Source organism: Natator depressus, chromosome 1 (assembly GCF_965152275.1).
Source record: "Natator depressus isolate rNatDep1 chromosome 1, rNatDep2.hap1, whole genome shotgun sequence".
Classification (NCBI taxonomy): Eukaryota; Metazoa; Chordata; order Testudines; family Cheloniidae; genus Natator; species Natator depressus.
This window is the reverse complement of record NC_134234.1, coordinates 223980908-224003940: the sequence shown is the minus strand read 5'-3', so window position 1 is coordinate 224003940 and position 23033 is coordinate 223980908. Positions and strand designations below refer to the sequence as shown.

At 42.0% G+C, this 23033-nt stretch overlaps 1 protein-coding gene across 2 annotated transcripts in view; it reads left to right on the top strand.

Annotated features, from left to right (window-relative positions):
* The first annotated feature begins 8138 nt into the window (after window positions 1-8138).
* The window catches only part of FBLN1 (fibulin 1), a 102763-nt gene continuing 87868 nt past the window's right edge, over window positions 8139-23033 (top strand). For both annotated transcript variants that reach the window (XM_074936434.1, XM_074936443.1), the window contains exons 1-2: window positions 8139-8623; window positions 20987-21086. In XM_074936434.1, the coding sequence (XP_074792535.1) occupies window positions 8548-8623; window positions 20987-21086 (176 nt within the window). In that variant the 5' untranslated portion in view covers window positions 8139-8547. The remainder of the gene's footprint in view (window positions 8624-20986; window positions 21087-23033) is intronic.

Sequence of the window (23033 nt, the reverse complement as noted above, 5' to 3'; positions counted from 1 at the left end):
ATTTTAATTATAACTGGCCCATGCATGCATAAGTGGAACATCATTTCAAAAGTAAAATATGAACCATGGAATAGCTATCAAGACAAATATGTTTAGCTGAAGCTTCATAGCTATTTAGCTGAAGCTTTAACGTGGCTTCACTGGCAAATATTCTGTATATCTGTAAGTTTGGGGGAAAGGGATGAGAGGTCTATTTTGAGCACTTACATTTTGCTGGTTTGGGTGACTACTAGGATTCTATTTTTAAATTGGAGAAAAAAGACAGAAATTAAGCCAAAAACTGACCTAAATGGATACATGTCAACCTCTCTCTCAACCTGGCAAAGAGGAGCTTAATGGCACCAAACCCCTGTTTTATTAGAACTAGCTCTGATATGGCACTTTTATTTCATAGTTCTCAAAGCTCTTTGCAAAGGAGATATCATTAAACAGATGGGGAAACTGAGGCATAGAGAAGTCATATGACTTACCCATGGTCATGCAGCATGCCTATAGCAAAATTGGGAATAGAACTCCTCTTTCTTGAGGCTCAGTCCAGTTCTCTATCCCCTAAGCAACTGATTCTGCAGAATTGTTATCTGAACATTCCTTTTTTACACATATTGGGACCTATGCCCGACCTGGGCACAAGCAGTTAGGTTCCACTTTTCCTGCAGTAGAAGAGGCTGTTGGTTGCCTGTATATTCTCCCATCTTTAATATAAAAATGAATCAATTAAATTTTGTCATAGGGAACGGTTTGGCCTTCTGTGTGGAATCATCTTGTTGACCCTCTAGTATCCTAAGAATGATAGTTGGGTGATCATGATGGAAAGAAGTCAGCTGAGAGAGAAAAGGGTTTGTTTTTTTTAAAGCCCACCCCAAAGGCTGGCTCTGATTCTGGTGATTAACCAGGAAAAAGGAGACAGGAGCCCCGCTGGGTTGAAAACTCACTCTTTTCTCTCTAAAAGAAACATCCTAACCATTGGGAAAGGGGAGGGAAGATGATGCTGATCCTACAGTCAAACATCAATAAGACTCAGGAGTCCTGCTCTCTAGCAGTTTCCAGTGATCGTGGGAGGAGAAGGTGTCTAAGCTCGTTCTTCCCGTCACGCACAGAACTCCCATGAATTTTCTTTTGTAAAACTGTCAGCCAGTTTCCTTACTTATGGCTGCCCAACTTGCTATACACACAGAGCTGTTGTAATGCCCAGGAACTGGGAGCAGCTGGCAGGAAACAATTTCCATAAGTTCACCAAACAGGGCTGATATCTTTTTCCTTTTGCTTACTTCTGCATCAGCCCAAACATATATCTGAACATCCTGGCCTTCCAAAGAGCCACCAGACTTTGGCATCTGGCACATCTCAGAGGACAGACATTTTGAGTAAAACCATGCTAGAATGTATGTAGTTTTTTTGATTTTTCATTTTAAAAATCTCTAACCTATTGTTGTTTGTTTGCATTATAGAGGTGCCTGGAAGCCCCAGTCAGGATTCTGCCAGGAGTTGTATAAACACAAGTCCCAATCCTTTTGTGTATAATTATTCACATGTATTTATAGAATTGGGGCAATACAGGAAGGCATGGTCCTTGTTCCAAACATTTTACAATCTAAGGAAATAAGTAGTGTATTAAGGGGTATGGGGGGAAACAATCAAATATATTCTTCCCCCAGTTGAGAGTCCCCTCCATGTCCCCAGCAGACACTTGGGGATGAGTGTACAAGAGTAAGTATTTAGATGCTTATGAGAGACAGTTGCTGCTGTTGAAAAAGACTAAAGTTCAGATGATTTCAATGGAAGTTCGGAGTCCAAATACCTTTTGAGGAGCAGGGTCTGTGGGCTTGTCTAGCACTATAAATGCTTTGATGGTATAATTAGACTGCTGGTTCTGGTACTTTTTTATTTTTTATTATTATTATTTTTAACATTTCAAGTTTGTATTGCACCCTCTGAATGGAAAAGAAGGTACACCTTGAATTTTGTTTGTACATTTTGTGGTTTAGAGCTGAATTGAGTGGATCAACTACAGTTTGATAATTGTTGATTTGGGCACTGTGAAATTCACTCTGGTGCAAAAGGTGAGGGCAATGCCCACTGAACCACTTAAGCCCCGCTTTGAGGCAATGTGTGAACGGGGAGGAGGGACAGTAGGGATTGGGAAGCATCTGCACTGGAGCCTTCTTCCCTTGGTAAGATGAGGTCTTAGTATTGGCTCCATGGACGACAGACAGGCCTGGTGAGGGGCCTTCTATGTGCTTCTAGCACACAGTGCACTGTGGCAAATGATTTGGTGGGAGTGTGGCCAATATTCTAGCCTCATAAAGTGGAATAGCAGGCACAGGGGTCTGCCCTTTAGCAGTTGTGGGTAACCTCTGTGACTGTAACCTTTTCTCACTTTATCCACATAAAGACCAGTTATTTGGGCTAGTGTGCATATGAACTGACTGTGTGTGTACACACATGCAGTAGTTGCTGTTGGACAGATTCAGAACTATTCAACTTTGTATTGTAGGTCTAATACTACTAACCGCAAACTGAGATTCTGTGTTACCTCAGGTGGTCAGGACCTATGCTCTTGCAACAGGCAGGTTCTGAGTTCTATTCCTACTGTCACCAGGACATTCTGCATGGACACAATGTGCAGGAGATAATGCCTCTGAGACTACCCAAGATCCATAAACCTGGAAACCCTGGGCGCCCCATCATCTCAGGCATTGGCACCCTGACAGCAGGATTGTCTGGCTATGTAGACTCCCTCCTCAGGCCCTACGCTACCAGCACTCCCAGCTACCTTCGAGACACCACTGACTTCCTGAGGAAACTACAATCCATCGGTGATCTTCCTGATAACACCATCCTGGCCACTATGGATGTAAAAGCCCTCTACACCAACATTCCACACAAAGATGGACTACAAGCCGTCAAGAACATTATCCCTGATAATGTCACGGCTAACCTGGTGGCTGAACTTTGTGACTTTGTCCTTACCCATAATTATTTTACATTTGGGGACAATGTATACCTTCAGATCAGCGGCACTGCTATGGGTACCCGTATGGCCCCACAATATGCCAACATTTTATGGCTGACTTAGAACAACGCTTCCTCAGCTCTCGTCCCCTAACGCCCCTACTCTACTTGCGCTATATTGATGGCATCTTCATCATCTGGACCCATGGAAAAGAAGCCCTTGAGGAATTCCACCATGATTTCAACAATTTCCATCCCACCATCAACCTCAGCCTGGTCCAGTCCACACAAGAGATCCACTTCCTGGACACTACAGTGCTAATAAACGATGGTCACATAAACACCACCCTATACCGGAAACCTACTGACCGCTATTCCTACCTATATGCCTCCAGCTTTCACCCTGACCATACCACACGATCCATCGTCTACAGCCAAGCTCTGTGATACAACCGCATTTGCTCCAACCCCTCAAACAGAGACAAACACCTACAAGATCTCTATCAAGCATTCTTACAACTACAATACCCACCTGCGGAAGTGAAGAAACAGATTGATAGAGCCAGAAGAGTTCCCAGAAGTCACCTACTACAGGACAGGCCTAACAAAGAAAATAACAGAACGCCACTAGCCGTCACCTTCAGCCCCCAACTAAAACCCCTCCAACGCATTATTAAGGATCTACAACCTATCCTGAAGGATGACCCAACACTCACAAATCTTGGAAGACAGGCCAGTCCTTTCCTACAGACAGTCCCCCAACCTGAAGCAAATACTCACCAGCAACCACATACCACACAACAGAACCACTAACCCAGGAACCTATCCTTGCAACCAAGCCCGTTGCCAGCTGTGCCCACATATCTATTCAGGGGACACCATCACAGGGCCTAATAACATCAGCCACACTATCAGAGGCTCGTTCACCTGCACATCCACCAATGTGATATATGCCATCATGTGCCAGCAATGCCCCTCTGCCATGTACATTGGTCAAACTGGACAGTCTCTACGTAAAAGAATAAATGGACACAAATCAGATGTCAAGAATTATAACATTCATAAACCAGTCGGAGAACACTTCAATCTCTCTGGTCACGCAATTACAGACATGAAAGTTGCTATATTACAACAAAAGAACTTCAAATCCAGACTCCAGCGAGAAACTGTTGAATTGGAATTCATTTGCAAATTGGATACAATTAACTTAGGTTACCTTGCATAATGACTTAGCCACTCCCAGTCTCTATTCAAACCTATTTCCCCTTGCTTTTTCTTACCCCCCCTCCCCCCCCCCGCCCCAAACGTTCTTGTTAAACCCCGGATTTGTGCTGGAAATGGCCCACCTTGATTATCGTACACATTGTAAGGAGAGTGGTCACTTTAGATAAGCTATTACCAGCAGGAGAGTGGGGTGGGAGGAGGTATTTTTTCATGCTTTGTGTGTATATAAAAAGATCTTCTACACTTTCTACAGTATGCATCCGATGAAGTGAGCTGTAGCTCACGAAAGCTTATGCTCAAATAAATTGGTTAGTCTCTAAGGTGCCACAAGTACTCCTTTTCTTTTTGTGAATACAGACTAACACAGCTGTTACTCTGAAAAATGACAAGTGTGATGCAGCTAGATGGCTATGAATTTAAGGTATTTTTTTCATGTATTGAATTATTTTTGTAATTCAAGTACACATCATTATGTATCTTTTCATAATAAGTCTCTTGGGAATGTAAAACGGGCACGATTTTTTCCATCAGATTGTATAATGGCTTGTTGTAGTGGTGTTGCTCAGTAATGCTGAGCAGCTGTAAGTTAGTTTTGTTCTTCTATAGTAAAAATATCCTCATTAAACCATTTGTTTGTAAACAGTTTAAAAATACACAAAGGATTACAGGGACCTTGCAAACAGACTGGGAAAAAAAAAGATCAAATTTTGAGCCTAAGAATCTTTACAGTTATTCAAAACATTTCTCTCTCATAGGCCTTTATGTCCTACAGTAAGTACGAGCCTGATCCAAAGCTCACTGTAGTCAATGGAAGTCTTTCCATTGATTGCCATGGGCTATGGATCAGTCCCTAAGTGCACAGTTCAGGGTCACTAAGAAACTTGGGGTCAATAATTAGAAGCATATGTGCTTGGGGCCACTGAAACTGATTGCAGGTGACTGTGCCAATGTATGCTGGGAATGTCTATGAAAATTATTAGGAGCATTATAAAAGGAAAAGGAGAAAGTTATTAGTTGATCTCCAAATGACCATACCTGATGTGATGTTTTCAAGAAATATTACTTAAACCATTACATTAATTCTCTTCACTGCTGGTAAACAGATTGTAGTGGAAGGGAGCAAAATATTTTCCACATACGTTTAGAAGGGAAGGCAACTATTTAATATATTACTTTGCAATTTAATGAAACAGTTTTTTCTCCATCACAAAGTGAGGAAAGGATAATAGATTCCAGATATAAAAAGCATGCTTGCCAATTTTTATTGCACTGAACTCTTCCCAAATGATCTGTAAAATAATTTTGTAACTAGGTAAGTGAACACACCTACCAATACAAAAAATTACTTCCAGTTCTTATCCATGATGGGGTTGCAACACAATATTTGCCACCTGAGCTTGTTTTGGGCAGTGGACAACTGGCCAGTTGCAGTGGCCAAAGCTCACCAGTGCAGAAATGTTTTACATGTAGTCACAATGGGAAATTACTGAGATTTTGGAGCTTGTCTATGTGCAGAGTTGCACCAGTTTAATTGTGGGCTTCTCTGCACATGGAGTTAGGGTTAACCAAGGCTATCTGTGGACACTTTTTTTCTTTTTTTGTTTTTTTTTTGTTTTTATTCTGGAATAAGAGTGCCCTGTATCTATCTAGCTTAGGTTATAGAATCATAAAAGATTGGGATTGAAAGAAACCTCAGGAGGTCATCTAGTCCAACCCCCAGCTCAAAGCTGGACCAACTCCAACTAAATTATCCCAGCCAGGGCTTTGTTGAACTGGGCCTTAACCTCTAAGGATAGAGATTTCACCACCCTTCTAGTAAAATAGTTTTTTCTAATATCCATCCTAGACCTCCCCCACTGCAACTTGAGACCATTGCTCCTTGTTCTGTCATCTGCCACCACTTTGATAGCCTAGCTCCATCCTCTTTGGAACCCCCCTTCAGGTAGTTGAAGACTTCTATCAAATTCCCCCCCCCCCCCACTCTTCTCCTCTTCAGACTAAATAAGCCCAGTACCCTCAGCCTTTCCTCATAAGTCACGTACTCCAGCCCCCTAATCGTTCTGTTGCCCTCCACTGGACTCTCTCCAATTTGTCCACATACTTTCTATAGTGGGGGGCCCAAAACTGGACACAGTACTCCAGATGTGGCCTCACCAGTGCCAAATAGAGGGGAATAATCACTTTCCTCAATCTGCTGGTAATGCTCCTATTAATGCAGCCCAATATTCTGTTAGCCTTCTTGGCAACAAGGGCACACTGTTGACTTGTATCCAGTTTCTCATCCACTGTAATCCTTGGGTCCTTTTCTGCAGAACTGCCACTTAGCCAGGAATTGAAATAAGTATCCACACATGGAGTTAATCAGAGAGAACTCTGTGTAGACAAGCCGTTAATGTGTGATTTTAAAACTGATTTAGGGCTTGTCTACACATGAAAGTTAATTTTAGAATAAAGTAGGGTGTAAATGTAAAGCAGATTAATTTTCTTGTTTAACTCTATGCATGGACTAAATTAATGTGGAATACAGCACTCTTATTCCAGAATAAAGGCATCCACACACCGAGTTAATCAGGAATAACTCCCATGTAGATAAGCCCTTAGTCAAACCAGTGCAAATGGCTGTGTGGACACACTTATTTTGATTTATACCAAGTTTATTTCAGTTTAGTTCAAGTCAATTAGGAGCAGGTTTTAGGTAAAATAAAATAAGCCACTGTTGAACCGAAACAAGTTCCCACGTAGGGGCTAGCAGTGCTTGAATTCAACTGGTGTGAGGTGTAGACAAGGCTTTGTATGATCCTAGTCAGTTGCCCCCTGAAGCCCTTCCAACATGTAAAGGGCTTCTACTTGTCTACTCTGCAAGTTTCCAATCCAACTGCTATTAAAATCAGTAGGAGTTAGATTGGGACCCAAAAGAAGAGACGAAGGGAGAAGGAAGACTGGGGGCGGGGAGAGGAAATGGAGGAGGAAAAAAAGGTAGATATGGGTATGAGGGAAATAAGAGAAATGCAAAGCTTTTGCAAGATACAAACTCAGAAAGAAGGATGAAGAGACAATGACAGGAGGAGGGAAGGAAGAAACAAAAGGGCAGAAACAACCTGGATAATTGTAAATGTTGGTATCTCAAATGCTTTCTGCCCAGGGACATGAGGGTCACTACATTTTGAGGAAAGAGAGTAAAGGGCTACATTGTGAATGCCTTACACTGGCGAGCAGTTACTAATGCAGATAGTCCCACTTAATGAGGGTATTTGTCTAAGTGCTCATAAGTGTACATACGGGGTTCACAACCTGTCCCTAAACTTGTATTTTAATCACACAGAATAAAATAATGTGTACCCCCAGCTCCTTTGTGATACAAGGAGAGTGAATCTAGATCCATTCCCAGGGCCCAATCTCAGGACCACTGACTTTCAGCTATTTATGTAAGGAAAGTTTGGTCAGGCTTAAGTGTTTGCAGACGTGGGGCCAAAGTGCCTGGGAGGGCAACCCCTTCCCTATATGTTTCCGTGTACCATTAGCTCTCTTGTAACATTTACACACACACACACACACACACCCCCAGGATATCGTAAAATCCTGGCAGGAACCCTCATGCATTCAGTCAACCCTAGATCTTCCTTTGACCAAAGATCAGTGTTTTTGTGTCCTGTTTAAACAAGATAAGGAGACCTTTTACAGATAGCAGCGGTATGTCACAGCACTGACCAGTGTTATTGTAAATAAGACGGTCACCTTGATTGATTGTTTGTTTCTAATGAGTTTCACTGAAACTTTGGAAAACATCACTGCTGCTTTGCTTTTTTAAATCCTCCTTGTTCACAACATTGTGATTGGAGGAAAATCTGTAGAAACAAGAGAAAAAAAAAAAGTCTTCGGAGGGTTAACCCTCCGCCTTCCCCCTCCGCCGGCCCAGGTGGTTTTCTTGGATTTGTCTGCATTTCGTTTTGTTTGCGGGTTTCGCCTGCACTTGGCATCCAGAGAATTTGCTGCATGCCTTCCAACCAAACAATTGGCCACTAGGGTCCCACTCCGTGTCTGCAAAGTTTCCCGAGCTTGCGAAGCTGGGGCAGAAGAGAAGCGGGTCCCAGCAACAGCAGGGGCTCTGCCTCCAGGCGACCGCGGCGGCTCTGTTCCGCTCAGCGCTTGCAGGCGGGCTCGTTAGAAGGGCAGGCAGTGAATTCCCTCGCCGGGAAGCCCGCTGAGTGCGTGTGTGAGGAGGGGGGTCCTTCCCAACCGGTCTCAGGCGGCTGCTGGGCTAACACGAGGAGAAGCAGCAGCAGCAGCAGCGAAAAGGGGGAGCCGGCTGGGCGCTGCAGGAGAGCCGAGCCCCGCTTTGCTCCGCGTTCGCTGCCCTTCCCGGAGCTGCTGATGGAGAATCTGCGTGGGACCCGGCTGCTGCAGCTGCTCCTACCCCTCAGCTTGGTCCCTTTGCTGGCGGGGCAAGGTAGGTCCGAGCCGGCCGGACACCCGAGCCGGGGCGTGAGGAGCCTGCTCCCTGGGTAGCCTGGGCCCGGGAGTCCGCACCAGTGGGGGCACGGGGAAGCTGGTCCTTGCAGTGCCCGGCCTGGACGCGGGTTGCCCTGGGAGGCGGGAAACCTTGGCCCCAGGGCACGTCCTGGCGGCCCCCGGGGAAAGGTAACTGGGCGACGGGAGGCTTAAAGGAGGCGCGGTTCTGTTTCAGGCCATGTAACCCTGGCTCCTGTTCCGAGCCCTTCGCCCCAAAGAGTGGGACGGACTCGAGGGGTTTTCTTTTTTTAAGAAGGAATGTGGCTACATTTGTTTGGGGTATTTAAAGGGGGCAGTGAAACAGCTGTGGAGTTCCTCCTGCCCTGCCCTGCCCGTGGAAACGCAACTGAGAAGCGCTGAGCACCCACAGCTCCTGGAGACTGAGGGATTTCCCTACAACCTCCCCCCCGCCCCCCACCATTGACCAACAGTTACATCTCATGTTGCCACCCAGTGTGGCGAATTTAGTTGTTTTCCACCACTCCCCCCCCCCCCGTAAATTCCAATATCCCCTCTAATTTCAATTCCGGGGGAAGGTGAGTTTCAAGGGCATTCAGTGCCTTGCAATACTGTGCCCTAAATCAGTGGTTCTCAACCTGTCCCGACTACTGTACCCCTTTCAGGAGCTGAGGGCTGCCTGCCCACCCTGGGGGCTGAAGCACCTAACTTAGGTGTGGCATGGGGCCCTAGGCAATTGCCCTGTTTGCCACCCTCTGACGCTGGCCCTAGACTTGTGACCCTCCTAAACTTGTCCTGCGATACCCCCCCTCCCCCCTGGGGGCTCATGACCCCAGGTTGAGAACCACTGCCCTAAATGAATGACTTGGCATTGCTATTTAGGTATGTTGGGTGGTCACTGATGTCTGGGCCCACCTACATTGAAAATCAGCATTACAATGAATTGTGAAATTGTGTCTTGGTTAGAATCAAGGCTTTCTTGCTTGAACTGTTTTAAACTCTAGTTTTCTCCGGTAAAGGTCAGGCACAGCAACTTCTTGAATATTCAAAGCCTGAAACATCATAGGTTTTACTTACACTGAGATCAGCACCCTCTGAAAAGGGAACAAATATACATTGACATTCAGTAAATGAGTGGTTTGATTTAATACAAAAATGTTGCATTTTAAAATTAATTCTCATGAAAGATAACTGATTGAATTAACTGAAAACTGAATTACAAAAGATGAATGACTTCAAGTCAATTCCTTACAGAAGAAGGGCTCTAATTTGGTTCAGTTCAATGGAGAATTCCGAAGGTGTGTGAAGGTGGCGAAGTGGTTACTTTATATGTAATAATAGCCAGTTCTTCACAACAATCCAAAGAAATGATATGAGTATTTATATTACAAGCAACACCAAGAGGCCCTATTCAGAATTGGAGTTTCATTATGATAGGTGCTGTACAAACACATGCAAAGATGTGGTCCTTGGCCAACAAAATGTATAATTAAATAATGATAGATAAAAACCAATGAAGCAAATTATCAGTTACTATCACAATATATTGGGTTTGCAAATTCTCTTGTAGCACAGCACTTGTCACAGTCAGCGATTCATACAGATTTTACTTTTTAAAAAGACAGGTAATTAGCCAGTTCTTCTCTCCTCCCCGCTCCTCAGGAAGTGTGTGTGTGTGGGGGGAGTTAGGAAAGCAATATCTACTGCAAAAATCCAAACATAGCAGTTACTTTTTCCGTTTGTTCTGACAACAGAACACAATTTTTTAAAAACATGCTTTTGATGTATTCTACTGGCTATTGAGGATAATTAAAAATATTATGCACAACTGTTATAAAATGTTTACTAATTTCACATTATGACTTCATTGCACACTTTACCTCAACTACTGAATTTATATTTCTGATTACTGGTATATTTTCCTAAGTGTTTCTGTGAGTACAGTGTATGCTCAAGATTATCAGAAATGGGTCCCTCATATTTGGCTTCCATCATCTGATTTTAAAAAATGCTTTGACTTCATTGACAGCTCCTGGGTGCTAAACACTTCTGAAAATCACAACATGGGATTTAGGTGCCTAAACAGGGACTGAAGGTCCTTCCATTGAACACCCATTTTGGAAATCTTGATCTTAATTCAGCTAAGAGATTGTTCTAAAACTTAATAAATATAAACATTAAATAAGGTCCTTTTTATGAATTTCTTTGTAGCAATATCTGTTTCCGCAGGCCAATGTACCAATTAGGGTGTTTTTTTTACATAAATAGCTTTAATGTACGCTAATAATTATGTTATTAATACAACTGCATCTTCTGTAGATATGTGCAGTCACCATCAAGAGCAAGGACCTGTTACTGTTACTGTCACTTCTCTTAATTGTTATTCTTTGTTGGTGTTAGTGTGTGCACTATCAAATGTAATGCAACTTCTCATAACTAAGGCTCCCATCCTGCAAAGACAAGAAGGCACCCACTTCAGCACGACTTGTTCTTCGCGTGTAAGCATGTGCATAAATCTTTGCAAAACTGGAGACTGTATAAAGTTTAGAAACTCTATAATCGCAACTAAGATTTTTACAGAAAGTATCATATATTATTTGTAACTTACAACTAACTCTGTTTGAAACCACTGCTCACTGAATAAAATGGATTATGTGCTTACATGATTGTGTCAAGTCCGTGAATGAGCAGTTCATCAGGCTGGGTCTTTGGTATGTCTTGGTATTACACACAGATAATGTAGCATAACTCAACATCTGGAAATGTCTAGTCAGTGTGAGCTTATAGTTTGTAATAAAAGAAATTCCACTGACTTTTTGTGGATTGAGTTCTTTATTTTAAGATTACGATTTTTACATGTGCTTTTTTCAGTAGTAAATCTTATAAGAGTTGTTTGAGGGAAGTAGAACTTGTAAAGGATTGAGGAGGGCTATGTCTATACTGCCCTGCAGTTCAGACTATGGGGGCACGAATAACAGTGTGCACCAAAGTGTTGTGCTGTAACGCCCCCATGTGGTTACTGTGGGCATGAACTAAAAGGTTCCTAGAGCACATTAACAGAGTCCTGTTCGAAGAGGACAATGTTAATGCAAACTAGGAACCTTTTACTTCATGCTCAAAGCATCCACATGGAGGTGTTACAGTGCGGCACTTTGGTGTGCATCGCTATTCATGACCCCATAGTCTGAAGAGCAGGGTAGTGTAGACAGCCCTAAATCGGTGTTTTCTTATCTTAATTTGGGGGTGAAATGGTGCTCTTACAAATCCCTAAAAGTTATTTTATAAACACTGTAATTCTAAAATGATTGCAGTCTCCAAAGTACAGTTTTCAAATGAATTTCCAATTTTTATTAGCTTTTTTTAAATCAAACCTGACATCTTATTGTAATCAGGGGAATAGCAACATGGTAAACTCTTGTTTTTCATATGTATAATTGAAATCCAACATGGTTGTGAAATCCAAGATGAAAATCCATATCGAGTTACTGCAGTATATTTGTACTTTGTTAGATTTTAGGCATAATTTGATAACAGGTTGGTGGATATTTATTTATTTGCTTTAGCCAGTAACTGCAAGTTTCGTATTAGGTGTTTTTAATAAATACTCCTGTTAAAAATCTACCTGTTCTACAACATCTGTATTAATAGTTTCTAAAATAAAATATGGGTCTTTGCTTTACATAGAAAACTAGGCTGTGGGCAGTATGAAGAGTCAACAAGAAATTTAAACTTGATACAGTGGATATGTGATCTCAATAGAGGGATTCAAAGAGGAAGGTGACGTGGTCAGATCCTAGATGAGGAACACAGTTTTAAAATCCATGCTATGTACGGACCAAAGGGGAATAAAGTAGGTATAGAGGAGGTCAGAGGAGGAAGTTGTAATCAAAATGAAAAACAGTCAGGACATGAGCAAGAGTTTTAGCTGTGGGGATAAAATGGAAAGTTCATATCTTCAAGATATGGAGGAATGAACTGTGGGATGTGCACATGGTCTGGATATGCTAAAAGAAAGATGAATCCTGGTTTAAGGTTGTGTTGCTGAAAGTAATGGAAATTGGGACAAGCAGAGAAGGTTTAGGAGGAAAAATAAGTGCCTTTATTTTTGCTGTGCTAAGTGTAAGCTGTCAGTGAGGCATCCAGGAGGAAATGTCAGACACCCAGACTGAAATATAGATGGGTGGAAGAAGATGTGAAGTAAAATAATCACCATGGATATATTTGCAATCATGTGACTGAATAAAGTAGCTCAGGGATAAAATATATGGAGAAAAGAGGAGGGGGCCAGAACCCTTTGGAAACCACCCAAAGGACAAAAATAAAAGGCGGGGGGGGGGGGGGGAGAGAAGGATCCACAAAAGCAAACTCTGAAAGAGTGATCAGAGGCAGTAGGAAAAACAGAGGAGGTTGGTGCCATGAAAACTGAAGGAAGGGATGGGAGTGGCCAACAGTGCTGAAAGCAGCAAAGAGATCAAGAAGGATGGGAAAGGATTATAGGTTGTAAGTTTTTGCTAGAAAAAAAATGGCTTAGAAACTTTTTTCAGAGCAATTTCAGTGAAGAAGAGAGGAGGTGGTCAAGGCAGCATTTGTAAATGTCATGTTCTGTGTATTTATGGGAGAAGGGAAGAAGGAATATAAGTAGGGCCCTACCAAATTCACGGTACATTTTGGTCAATTTCACGGTCGTAAGTTTTTAAAAATAAATCTTGAAATGTACTCATATTTAAATCTGAAATGTCACGGTGTTGTAATTGTAGGGGTCCTGACCCAAAAAGGAGTTCTGGGGGGCGGGTCGCAAGGTGTGTGTGTATGGGGGTGGGAGGGGGGGTTGTGGTTCTTCTACTTTTATTTCTGCGCTGCTGCTGGCAGCGACACTGCCTTTGGGGCTGGGCAGCCGGGGAGTGGCGGCTGCTGGCTGGGAGCCCAGCTCTGAAGGCAGAGCCACAGCCAGCAGCAGCACAGAAGTAAGAATGGCATGGTATGGTATTGCCACCCTTACTTCTGCGCTGCTACCTTCAGAGCTGGGCCCTCAGTCAGCAGCTGCCACTCTCCAGCTGCCCATCTCTGAAGGCAGCAGCGCAGAAGTAAGGGTGGCATGGTATGGTGTTGCCACCCTTATTTCTGCACTGCTGTTGGTGGGGTGCTGCCTTCAGAGGTGGGTGCCTGGCCAACATCCGCCACTCTGACCATCCCAGCTCTGAAGGTAGTCCAGAAGTAAGGGTGGCAATATCGTGACACCCCAAAATAATCTTGACATCCCTGCAAATCCTTTGGGTCAGGACCCCCAATTTGAGAAATGCTGGTCTCCCCCTTGAAATCTGTATAGTATAGGGTAAAAGCACACACAAGACCAGATTTCACAGGGGGAGACCAGATTTCACAATCTGTGATGCATTATTCATGGCCGTGAATTTGGTAGGACCCTAAATATAAGGGGAAATGTGCACCGGCGGCATACTCATCTGCCACACAGGGCAATGAATCCACTTGAACAATACACCAACACACTTCAAGGACAGCTATGTTAAGAGTTGTCTTTAGTCAATGCAACATAGTAATATGGGAAGCATTTTGAATTCAACTCTAGTGTCTAATAAATTTGCTCATCCAGAAAAGGGTTTATGTCCCGTATTGATGTAGCTCACCTTGATTTTCATGCACGTTGTAAGGAGAGTGGTCACTTTGGATAGGCTACTACCAGCAGGAGAGTGAGTTTGTGTGTGTGGTTTTTGGAGGGGGGTGAGGGGGTGAGAGAACCTGGATTTGTGCAGGAAATGGCCCACCTTGATTATCCTACATATTGTGAAGAGAGTGGTCACTTTGGATGGGCTATTACCAGCAGGAGAGTGAGTTTGTGTGTGGGGGAGCGGAGGGTGAGAAAACCTGGATTTGTGCTGGAAATGGCCCAACTTGATGATCACTTTAGGTAAGCTATTACCAGCAGGAGAGTGGGGTGGGAGGAGGTATTGTTTCATGGTCTCTGTGTATATAATGTCTTCTGCAGTTTCCACAGTATGCATCCGATGAAGTGAGCTGTAGCTCATGAAAGCTCATGCTCAAATAAATTGGTTAGTCTCTAAGGTGCCACAAGTACTCCTTTTCTTTTTGCGAATACAGACTAACACGGCTGTTACTCTGAAACCTGTCAGAACTTAGCAGGACTTTCATAGATTCAGACATTTACAAAATGTAACCCCCTTGCCTTGCTTTCACTTGAGAGATCTGTCTATTCTTTGTGCTTTACAGAGGTTACTTTAGAATCTTTAAAAGTTCTCCATATATTATTTTTATTTCCAGTGAAATTCTTCTATGGATTCCAAAGAGCTGTTGTTGGGTCTCAACAACAAATCATTGGACAAGCATCGTTTACAAAGTTCTTGGTACTTACTTTGCAAATATAGGGTCTATAGGAGAATCTATTATTTTTTGTTTATTTGTGTTACCAAGGAGCCTATAGGTACATTTACACTGAACCCTTTCCCCCCTCACCCTGCAATAGCAACTGACTTGAACTTATGGGGCTTGTGCTACACGGCTAAAAATAGCAGTGTAGACATTCCCATTCAGACTGGAGCCTGGGCTCTGAGACCCACCCTGATTGCCAGGTCTCTGAGCTCAGGCTCCAGCCTGAGTGAGACTGTCTAAATAGCTATTTTTACCTGCGTAGCCTGATCCCTGTGAATCTGAGCCAGTTGACCTGGGCTCTGAGCCTCTCTGCCCCAGATAGTGTTTTGGTTTTTTTTGCAGTGTAGATATATCCTTGGGGTATGTCTACGCTGCAGTAAAACACCCATGGCTGGTCCGTGTCCACTGACTTGTGCTGCAAGGCTATAAAATTGCAGTGTAGACATTCAGGCTTGGGGATTCTCTCTCCCCCTTCCCCCCCCCCACCCCCCCCGCCTCACGGGATCTCAGGTTATGTCTACACAGCCACCCACAACTGGCCTGTGCCGCCAACTCGGGCTAGGATTGTGGGACTGTTTCATTGTGATGTAGACTTCCGGGCTCGGGCTGGAGCCTGGGCTTTAGGACCCTGCAGGGTGGGAGAGTCCGAGAGCCCAGGCTCCAGCCCGAGCCTGGAAGTTTACACAGCAGTGAAACAGCCCCATGAGCCCAAGTCAGGGCTCAAGCCAACTGCGTGTTTTTCTTTGCTGTGTTGACATACCCTCAGAGCTCGGGCTCCAGCCCAAGCCCAATCGTCTACACTGCAATTTAATAGCTCCACGGCCTGGACTCTACAAGTCTGACTCAGCTGACATGGGCCAGCCATGGGTGTTTTATTGCACTGTAGATGTGCCCTTAATCATGGATTAGGATCCCTATTGTGCTAGGCAGTGTACAAATACAGAACACACAGATAGTCCCTGCCCCAATGACCTTACAATCTAAGTAAAAACTAGTGTATCCAACTGTTGTTTTGGCTTTTGCACAGGTCTTTTCCTTACTTCACAATCAATTTACTGTTTCCTAGTCAAGGAGGTGACCTAATGGACAAGAACGCCTCTGGGTGTGACTGGTCTGGTCTTTGCTCCTCTCCTTTGGGCTAGTTTCACTGGAAGCTGGGCATCATATCTAAGCCTGATTGAGGTGATATTACGTTAGCGTTTGTATAGCGTTTAAGGTACTCTATAATTCTTAATTCATTGTCATAATCAGGAGTGCATTGTTACACTCTAAAAAAAGACAAATTAATGTGCTGATTTCTTTTATTGAGTTAAAGGAGATCCAAATTCTACATTTCTTCAATTGGGGCGGGGGGGGGGAGGGGAGTTAACACATTTATTCTTCAAATTATCCATGTCTACTGAGAGAAAAAGCTCATTTTGATCCACTGGCCTGAGTCATTGACTATTCTCTGAGAACCTGATAATTTGTCTATATAACTTTGGGAGATGCTATTGAGTTCTGAGCTAAATGTCTTAAAACATTCAAAGATGTCACAGACAATGAAACTTTAAATTTCATGTTATCTGGTATCATTCAGCAAAATAAAAGTGGGGAGATAGATCAGAGCAAGATAATGGCAGAGTAACAATGTGATTATAATATAACTGAATTGAATGGTACAGCCTCAGATAAGGGGGAAAATCCTAATAATTTGAAAAATTCAGCTAGAGCCACATATTAGTGTCACATACAAAGTACCTTAAGTATATGTGGAAATTGCCCTTATTATATCCTCTTATTTAACCCAAATCTCCCTATTGCCTCTTCACAGAATACTGAATACTAAATCGCAGTGCTAGCAGTGTGAAGGAAATGACAAGTTTATTGCTGCTGCTTACTTGAACTTAGTAATAAAGACGAGGACCTGACTCAGCAAGGGTGTTTTTATATCAGCACCCAAATAACTAATATATATATACACACACACTCACTCTCTCTCTCTCTCTCTGACTGCCATGTTAAAAAATATATTTAAAATTATATATTTTAAAAATATATATCTTTCTATGAAGCTTACTTGGAGTCATTCAACACTACAGTGACAAGCTGTAGAACTATTATAAGTAATACAGCTGTATAAAATACAAACATCATGGACTTTCCAAAGTTCAGACTCTGATCACAGACGAGAGTCCAAATTCAGGTTCATGGGGTATTTTCACATCCCATTCCTTGGCAGAATAGTTATGAGAATTGGACATCAAATTTACTGTGGGGCAGACATAACTTGAAATAGAGAGGGATGTAAAAGTTGCAGTTAAGAGGCAGCCAAAGTAATATTTTTCTCCACAAAAAGAACCATCCATAGATCATTGGAACATAAATAAAATATAATCCATGTTATGCTCCTGTTTTATAAATCTCACTGGCACTTCCTAGCCCACATGCTTACTAGTTACTTGAATCCTGATGTGGTATCCCGTGAACTTTAACCGATCCACAGAATGTTTCCATCCAATTTTTTTAACATGGCAGCCATAGAATAACAAAACCGTAGATCACTCATTCCTTATCTCTCACTTCAACAAGATTCTTGCCTAAACAATTTTTACAATGTTACTTAATCTCTATATAACACAAAACATAGTTACTTCCTCTAACTAAAAACGTCTCTTTGTGCCTGATCCAAAGTCCATTGAAGTCAATTTGGATCATGGCCTTAATCCACACGAGCAGAACTGATAACAGATGATTGCATAATAGCATCTTGCAAAGCCTGTTAATCAGAATACCTCTCAAGTTTAGAAAGGAGAAATCAATCTTTTGTTTTTAATTGAGAGGTGGAAAGTGACTTAGATGTCGACATCCTTTGAAGCCATTTCTTTCACTGCTTGGGTAAATCTTTCTTTGTCTAAAACACCATAACATCCATGGAGGAGAGAGGGAAGAAGAAATTCAGTCTCAGTATCTTTGGAAAAACCAACACATGTTCTAATCCATTTTTCCCCCCTTTTCTTCCCCATCTCCCTCCCCCCTTTTGTACTGGTGACTCCTTTCACATAGGAAGCCTCTGAGTGCGACCCCCCCCCCTTATAAATTAAAAACACTTTTTAAAATATACTTAACACTATATTATACATGCTGGAGGCAAAGCGGGCTTTAGGGTGGAGGCTGACGTCTCGCGACCCCCTGAGGGGTCCCGACCTTCAGTTTGAGCACCCCTGTTCTAAGTAGTCATTAGAACCTCTTGGTTCCAAAGTACAGGATTGAAATCCTGGCACCTGGACAGAAATCTCATTGAAATCACTGACAAGCTCTCATTGACTTCAGTGAGGCCAGGATTTCACTTCAGGAGAGTAATTCAGATGCAAACAGATTCTGGAATCTTGAAAAAAGTAGACTTGTCTATAAACGCCAATGGTAAAGGCAAACAGCAAAGCAAAAACACCAAAAATGTTTCTCCACATTTTATTATTTCATTATGTTTTAGAAGAATGGCCTCAAGGTACGTGTTTTTTTATTGCTTGTTTTTTAACTTCCCTTTCCTCTCAAGAGGGCTGTGGCAGGTTCTTTGGATGGTATGAACCGTAGCGTGAACTGCAGTTTTCCTTCCACAATCCAGATCTCCCCTGTGTGGACATATGTCTGCATTTTATATGGCATTGCTGGGCCTGTTTTAAATTCTAGTTACTTGGTTGGAGTAGGGGTGTATTGCCGGAGGTAGAAGCAAGGGTTGTCCTTTTCAGGAGGAACTTGGCTGAGGACCCTGATGTTACTTTGTACAGATCCCTGCAAAAACCTTGGGCCAGCTCTGCACTTCACGTGAATCATTTTTCAATCTGGGTAAAATTAATTGCAAACAGCAGCAGTAAAATGTGGTCATTCATAACAAATTTCATTAAGCCCAAAGCACTCAGTGTTTGCTAACAGTACACTTGCAGGAGAAGAGCAGCAGACTTCATATACATGGGTCACTCACACCAGGCAGGAGACCAGACTCCATATATCATTTCCATGTCTCCCATCACAGGCAGATCTTTACCAGATTTTGATTTTCTTTGTAGTACTGTAAGCCATATCTGTCTTTCAGATAGTTGCAGGAAATCCTGGACCTACTGAAATCAATGGTAATTTTACCATTGACTTCAAGGGGGCCGGAATTTGACCCTTTGTTTTTGAGTTGTGTATAGCACCAGATGTTCTTGGTGCATTACAGGAGGAGAAGGAAATGGTCGCTGCCAGGAAACAATTATATGGGGAGTCAATGTGGTCCTGTGGCCAGAGTGCTGGGCTAGGAATCAGGTGATGTGAGTTCTATTTCCTATTCTGCCACTGATGCGATGTGTGACTTTGAGCAATCACTTCATCCTTCTGCACCACAGTTCCCCCATCTATAAAATGTGGGTGATATTTGCCTTCCTTTGTAAATCACTGCATGACCCAGGAATAAAAATATCTTATTTATTATATAATTTAAAAAAATCAACAACCAGAATCTGTATAAAACAAAGATAAATTAACAGGAACTTTACATTAGAAGTCGCTCTAATCACAAGCCTCTTCCTCCAGAGTGTATATTTCTGCCTGGTGCATGTGCAGTGAACTGTTCTGTGACTGGATTTGAATAATAAGAAAATGTGACTCTTGCTTTAGTCCAAGTTTTAACATACCTGCTGTGTTGTGAACTTTTGCACATGAAACAGACCTGTGACCCTTGTCGACTCATTAACAGTATTTAGGTTTCCTAAATAAGGTAATTCTGCACAAATACTATTAAAATTAAATAACCATCTCCATTAGCTTAATTTGTTTTTATTTTTTATCAGTTTCCCTCTGACTTCCGCTATTTATATCAACTGTATATATATATTTATTTATTTATTGAGTGGCCAAAATGTTATATACATTTGCCTTTAGCTTTCTCTGAAGATAGTTATGCATATATGATTGATTGTAGACACTCTTAAAGAATCAACGTTTTAGATGTTCAGGAAATAAGGAAGTTATGTAAATTCACTTATAATTAATATTGTCCTTTTATTGCTGAAGGAGGGATGTCAAATGTTTCCTCTGTGTTATACAGTATGGCTCATGGCTGCCTTCACCTTCAACATTAAAGTGTGCAATTCAGGGAGATGACCGTTCCATCCAGTATTCAGTGCTCCATCTTGCTTTTGGTGGGAAATGGCCCACGGCATGCTGGGAGCTGCAGTCGCTGTCCTACATCTTCATATTAAAGGATAAGGGTATCTACAGTCTGCTCTGTTTAAGGATAATTAGGTGCAGCAGTTGGGCTCAGGACAAGCTGCTAATATATCCTACCATGTGGGCTGCAGAGAGGAGCCAGCAAGAGACTTCAGGTGGTAGGGGGCAAAAACAACCAAAGCGGAAGCAATGGATCTCTGGACATTCAGAGAACTTTTTTCAATTTTGATTGGACTTTTTCTGCCCTTTGTTAATTGGCTCCAATCCTTGCCCTTCCTCACATTCTCTTCACCTCAGCTTCATTTCACAGTTGCCCCTCTTAGCCCCACCTATCCTGTCCACTTCACTCCCCCCAGCCCCAAATAATCATGGAACTAACATGACATTTGCTACCATCACATTGTCCACTCAGGTTGCGTGTTCTCCTCCTTCCCCACCCTCTGCCTTTCTTGTCTACTTAGATGATCAGCTCTTTGTGACAGAAACCATCTACAACTGTCTGTCCCGCACCTGGCACAATGAGGCCCCACTCTTGGCTGGCGCTACCATAATAAACATGTTAAATATAATTAAAATACAACCCCTCATTTGGGCATCCCTATCTACTGCATATGTGTGCCATTTCAACCTTACCCAGGGTGCACAGGGAATAAGTAATTGGCTGTCAACTGTAGTAATTACTAGCAGACTTGACACTGTTTGTTAAGGTCCTATGAAATATTCTGATTTTTTTTTTTGTTCATTTCTATAGAAAATTCAGTGGAAAAATGCTGCAACAGTGGTAATGAATGGGCAAGTCAAAAAAGACACTGCAGTTCTCTGCCATTTATTTCTGAATCCAAAGAATGCAGGTATGTTATTACTTAATGTTGATTGTGAAAAATGATGGTGACTGGCATTAGAGCTAGTTGGAAAATGAAAAATTGCTTTTGAAAGTTTTTGACCATAAAGTTTTGGTTTCCAAGGGGAATTTTCAATGTAAATAATAATATTTCAATAATATTATTTTGAAATAATATTTCAAAAACCTACTTTTAAACATTTCCTTATTGTCTTCCAACTTTTTCTAATTGGAAAATATTAAAAAAAAATGGAAATAAGGTTCCCACACAGACACTCTCACATTTTTAATCCCCCCCCCCCACTTTTTCCAGTGGGTTTAAAAAAAAAAAAAGTGGGGAGAGGAGGAGGGAACAGAGTGGTTTTGTTTTTTGTTTTTAAAGGGAGGAAAAAGAGAAACAAACCTCTGATAATCCAGAAACTTTAAATGGAAAATTTAAATTCTTTTGGCTTCCAAAAACCGAGGAGGAAATGACATTTTTAAAATTGAAATTTAAAAAAATTGTTTTGAATTTTCCTGTCAGCCAAACAGGGAACTGAAACTTCATTTTCCTGTGGAAAAAAATTTCGGGTTTAAAAAAAAATCAACCAGTTCTAGCAGGTGTCATAATGAGAGAAAAGGCAAACCAGGAAAGAGATTTTGTTGATAAAACATTGGATTAGGACTCAGGAAAACTTTGGTGCAGCCAGGAACTGAACCCGATTTTTGCTAGTTACTTAGTCTCTCTGCGCCTGGAGATACATCTATTAGAGTCTGTGAGGTGCACAGACACTGGTGATGGAGAGAGGAGGGCAAATGTCTAGGTAGATTGAAATCTGTATGTCAACAGGAGGCTGGGAAGTTTGCAGAATTCTTGATGTATAGCTTGTTCTGGAATTGTATCTTGTAATATGGAGAAAATCTTTCTGGCTGTATTGGTATACAAGAAGTATATTTAACACTTTGCTAAAATGGAATGCACTCAGCTAATCAGAGAACATGGATATGTGCAGTTAATCACATTATGGTAGTCTTCTGTAACTACAGTATACAAATTCCTGCACTCTGGTTTGCTGATACCATTTAAACTCACTGTTCACTTTCTCACAGCAAATATGGCCATTCCAGTCCTAGTACAATTAGCTGGAGGATGCTACCTATGAATGTGTTCACTTTTACAAAAAGAATAGCAAATGTAAGTAGACGGCCTGCACCATGTCCCGACCAGAGAGAAAGTAAGAGATAGGAATTCAGCACCTGCACTGTCTGTTCTTGATGTGTCATGTACAAACCTCTTTAAACTCTTTGAACCAGTTGCTGTTGCCATTATTCATGTTAAGTAGCATTGTCCTCTTCAGGTAGGAGCTATTTGTGAAGCAAAGCCCTACAGCAGGTAAGGGTAGACTCTGGCCATTTATGGCCCACGGAGTTCTTCTATGCAGCCCACAGCTAGTCTCATTTAAAGTATGAAGGCCCGATACATAGAGAAGAAGAAAACTTAAAGCTCCTAGTATGCAGCAGTCCATCTGAGCAGCAAGCTTTTAGTTTCATGGCAATTTTTTGAGTAAGATTTTTGTTAATATCTTTTAAATAATGAAACATATATGGGCCAGAGCCTCAGCTGATGTAAATTGTGTTGCGTCATTGGCTTCAGTGTAGCTATACTGATTTATGCCAGCTGAGGATCTGGCCCAATGACAGTAGAAATTCTTGGATACCAGTCAGGCAGGGACAGTAGCCAATATATATAATTAGTATCTTTTACCCAATTTCTCCAGTGTAGTCAGCGCAAGGAGACTTCTGTATTTCCTATTTAGTTATATATTTGGTTATATGCATAAGTAAGAGGGTACTAATAATAGTATAAGAAAAGCTAAAATTCATGAGAATAAGGAGGTCTGACTTGTTTTGGCTATGGTTTTGTAGGTATAAAAATAGCCTTTGAGCGTAAGGATGAATAGATCTGCTAATTCTATTG